This window comes from Diorhabda sublineata, chromosome X (assembly GCF_026230105.1).
Source record: "Diorhabda sublineata isolate icDioSubl1.1 chromosome X, icDioSubl1.1, whole genome shotgun sequence".
NCBI lineage: Eukaryota > Metazoa > Arthropoda > Insecta > Coleoptera > Chrysomelidae > Diorhabda > Diorhabda sublineata.
The window spans coordinates 14,392,732-14,397,580 of NC_079485.1; the positions used below are offsets into that span (position 1 = coordinate 14,392,732).

The window sequence follows — 4,849 nt, forward strand, 5'->3', positions numbered from 1 at the left end:
AAAACAAATTTCATAAAGTTTGTACGAATATACATTTACATAATTTAAATTAATAATAATAGTTTCTAAACGATTCCACCGTTTGTTTTATTCTATTTATAAACTAAGTTTTGATTTATGCTAGGAATATGAAAACCACTTTTATCTTTTTTCCACTCACAGAAGCAAAAATTACAATCGAAAAATGAAGAAATAAAACCAGTTATAACCATTGATGACACAGATATAAACAGAGAAGGCAAACATAATCATAACATTTCGTTTTATGTAAAAATCAACCACAAGAGGGCAAACCCTATTAGGTTAGATTATATTCTGTAGGTTATAGTGACGTGCCTTGGTAGCTGACTCCAAAGGTTGCACTTCTCCAAAGGAAGGAGTCGAGTACATCTTGTAAATACTGCATTAGGGGCGATTATGTTGGACAGATCGAAAGAGAATTTACAGTGAGAGTATCGATGAAACACCTCGGCGACCCTAATCCTATGCTCAAAGTTTCTTTAGATCGCCTATAAGTCGAAATAAACAGAAATAATGAAGAAACAGTAACTGCTAAAAATTCTTATTTTCAATAATTTTAATAGCATCCTCCGAATATTCTACCAAAATTCAAGAATAATCGATATGCCCCTCCACATATTCCACTAAAATAATGAATTGTTGATTCCTCCTCCAAATATTCCACCAAAGTCAAAAATTGTCGGTTCATAGTTCATACTTTGTGGGCGGCGAGGGGTCATTAAGCATACAAGCCTTCAAATATGTCTCCCTTGACATTAACCAATACTGATGTCCTTAGATAATCCGATCAAGCGCATTGGCTTGACTGTTGGGCACTTACAGATGACGTGGTCTGGATGCACAAGGTTTGCAGTTGTCCTCTTAGGTGACAGTGTCCGATTAAAAGTCCTGTCACTAGTCGTATTTCGCATTGCAACAGTTGTTTAGTATGAGACGCACAAGGTCCATCTATGTTTATCTTTGCTTATTTCATGCCAGGTGTTTCTATCCACCTCTGCAGAGCCCGTTTTGCGAGTAGATCGTTAAGAGACGCGATACTAACTCTTTTAGCTACACCAAGGATGAGTTTTTGGCCCATCGATCAGTTTTCCGATCCCCGTCTGGTAAGTCCGCTTCGTTGTTGCCTAACCAAACAAGGTGGATCTTGCAGCCATCACTCACCAAATTTTGAAGGACTCTCTAACACTCCAGCTCTGCTGTCTGAGCAGATCGAAATTACTGTTTTCCTGTGGCGCCGATTGAGTATTGCGGGTCTGCATTCCATCACAGCGAATACCTCGACTTGGAAGAAGGTAGCATATTCACCAAGCGAAAAAGATTCGCTTATTTTGGGGTCGTTCTCCTAGATCCGTCTATGTACTAGGTGGCTCCATTATTTAGTATAGCAGGCTTGGAGTCACTGCTCAGTGATGTGCACCTCAAAACCCTTATTGTTAACGGTTGTAGGCGTCATTTTGTCGCTGCTCATCGAAATGATTGGGCATTCACCTTTGGTAGATGTTCAGCCTGTATGCTGTCCTCATGGCTTCGAATTATATCGCTAGATCTAAGGGAGAGAGGACGAGTAGGACTTCAAGGGCCCTAGCTAGGGCCGTACACATGGTCGCTGTGATAATGAGACACGCGAGGCGCTGGACTCCAGTTGCACGCTTCTTCGTCCAGAGGCGTCACACGATGTGAGTAGAGGTTTGGCCATTGATGTAGAAATTCAGTGGAGGATATTAGATGAAAAACCCCATGTATAACCGAAGGCCCTTCTGCATGCCCAGAGAGCGCAGGTGGCAAAAGTTGTCCTGCGAATATTTCACCAGAATTCAAGATTAATCGATATGCCCGTCCAGATATTCCACTAAAGTGAATAATTGTTGATTCCTCCTCTAAATGTGCCATGAAAATCAAAACTTATCGATTCGATTGGTAGTTTTTTCCAAATTCGATAATTTACAAAAATCTATAATCTTTGATTTTTTCGTGAAAATTCCATCAAAATTTTTAAATCTTGGATAGTCGATCAAAATTCAATTTAAATCGGAATATTTCCCCTTCGAATATTTAATCAAAATGAAAAATAGTGGATTGTAAAATGAATGAATGAAACAATTATGAAAAAATAAATTTAATCAATAAAAAAACACACAAGAACAATGAAAATATTTTTTTCTACCGGTATCGGAAAGAATATGATTTTATCCAGGATAGGAGCAAAAAAAACATCTCAAATGGTAAAATTAAATAATTTCCTCATAATGTGAGAATCAACTTCAGCAGTCGATAATGTAGATTCCTTGGTCCTCTTCAATCATTTTTGTATTTACTTGCTAGATCCTCCTAAAACGTCGTAAGCTACCTTGGAAGTAGATGCTTTGTGCTTATCGGCCGTTAGATTCCGATTCAATAAAGAATACTAAAAATCATACAGAAAGAAATTATCTAGAAAAAGATAGAACATTATTCTGAATTTATAATTGAACGAAAATATTTGAATTTCTCACGTTTTTATTTGATGAAGCATTGGTAGATTTGCTTGATGAAACGGTTGTTGGAGCTTTAAGTTTCGTCTTTAAAAATACTCCGACATTATTATTTACAGGCAGGTATGGCAAATCTGAAGCTACCAAATCCTCCAGGTTTTTATTCTTTAAAAATAATGAAAAATAAATAATTAGTTTAATAATTAACTAATTCTGTAAACTCAAAAATAAAGAAATATCAAAAAATTTGAAAATTTCACCCCAATTTTTCTAGTGAAATTATTTATTATTCTAATTAAAATATATTATATTCCTGAGAAATTGCCTTTTGTTTCTTTAAGTAAGTTTTTGCCATTTAGATTATGATAGTTTTCTAGTGGGATTGTGGCAAAATTTAATTAAACACCAAAGTGTACTAGCTCTAATATATTTCAGAGCTTCCAAATACTTATGTATTCAACGTCTGGGAAATTATTGGTTAAAAATTGCGGCATTTTAAATTTCGTTATTTCTTCTAAAAAACATTGAATTCATCGATTGACTATAGAATTTCTATCAAGCGTTAATTTGAGTTATTGATTTCTGAAATTGATGAAAATATGTTTAAAACAAACATCTCAACACTTAATTAATTCCCAGACGATTATAACATAAGTATTTCGGAAATAAATTAGAGTTAGTACACTTTGGTGTTTATTATTATTATATACACTTATATGAATTGAGCTTGTAGATTGATTTTTATTTGGATTTTATTTTTATCTATTAATGGTTCGCTCGCCTCTAAGATTTTATTGATTTTATACTTGCCACTGAAGATGATAAATCATTAGAATTTTTTTTATCTTGTAGTAAGTCCACTGGTTTAATAGCGCTCTTGGTGCACTTCTTCTCAGAGGCTTTTATTCCCTGTTTCAATATAACTTTTTCCTTTTCTGTTTTAATTTTGATCTGTTGCATTTCTCTCCTATGGACAGTATGTTCATTTTTAAAATAAACACCAAAATAATTTCGATTACCTCATATACGCATTCTGAGATTCCAACAAAGAATTCTTTTGTTTTAGTTTGGTTATTTCATTCTTGTATCTCTTTAAGGTGTAATCTAAATGTTTGGCTTGCCTTTCAGAATCAACTAAGGCCCTGGAATAAAATCAAAGAAATTTCTTCCAGTAGAACCAGAATAAAACCAAATAAACAAATATTTCTGTTTTGTAATAATTTTATTAGAAGAAGCTACAACACTTACTTTTTCAAAGTAACAGTTAACAAAGCCAAGAACTCAATATTATGCCCTTCTTTCAAAATATCATCTACTTGTTTTCGAGATCCGTTTAGAACCATTTCTATATTTTCAATGTCTTTTATGTTATTTTCTAATTTCAAAATTTCAACTTCCTTTTCCTTAGATTTATTTTCAAAATGAATTGCACGCTCTATATAATCACTTAAAATGTTCTGTAAACATATTTTCTCGGTATCTCTCATTGCAATATATCTTTCTAAGGTTCCGTTCATTTCTTCCAATTTTTTTTTGGCTTCCTTAACGTTTTTCAATTCTTTTTCTTTCAACGATAAAGTTAAATTCACGTTATCTAATTTGTACGTTAAACTAGTGGCATCTAAATCGGAATTTTCGTTGCAAAAACTTAAAAAAACTTGATGTATACTTTTTTCTGATAGTGCGCATCTACATTGAGGACAACTTCTTGATCTGTAATAAAAAATTTATTTATAATTGAAATTAAATTGTAACAAAATTATAACCTTTCCATCCATTTCATTAAACAGGTGTAATGGAAAACGTGTCCGCATTGTGTAAAATATATTTTTTCGTTAGGAATAAATAATTCAGCACAAATAACACAAGTGAAATTCATATCGGAAAAATTTAACAATATCAAACATTCAATGTTCCATGTGGAGTACGATTTTGTGGATAAACGAGTGAATACTTACCTTTTGTTTAACTCGTTTTTTGTTCACAAAATCATTAAATACGCGTTAGTAGATATTTATTGTATCTTTTTTGTCAAGTCTCATCATTTTACTTATATTTGGTCAGTCGAGATATTTTGACTACTAAAATATAGGCCAGTACTTCTGGCCAAAATATTATAACCAGATAATGTCAAACATCAACCAATCATAGTCAGCCGGACCTAAATTTTGATTACATCAAAACAATCCGGGAAATCATAACTCCTACAGGAATATGCATTTACATATCTTCAGTATCAGCAATTGATAACTTTACGAAAAATCATAGGTCTATTACAATCAAAGAACAAATAATTCCAAATCGCAGACCCATCACTCCTGCAAAGATATTACGCTCCAAAGTTTGTCCCTCTATCC

General features: G+C 33.2%; 1 protein-coding gene across 1 annotated transcript; it reads right to left on the reverse strand.

The window, feature by feature from the left end:
- Window positions 1-2,121: 2,121 nt before the first annotated feature.
- LOC130451317 (E3 ubiquitin-protein ligase TRAIP-like) lies at window positions 2,122-4,542 on the reverse strand. The gene is made up of 6 exons (XM_056790264.1): window positions 4,259-4,542; window positions 3,741-4,205; window positions 3,512-3,634; window positions 3,303-3,459; window positions 2,514-2,657; window positions 2,122-2,425 (listed from the first exon to the last, which is right to left on the reverse strand). The coding sequence occupies exons 1-6, from the start codon at window positions 4,369-4,371 to the stop codon at window positions 2,333-2,335; spliced, it is 1,095 nt and encodes a 364-aa protein (XP_056646242.1). The 5' UTR covers window positions 4,372-4,542; the 3' UTR covers window positions 2,122-2,332.
- Window positions 4,543-4,849: the final 307 nt, after the last annotated feature.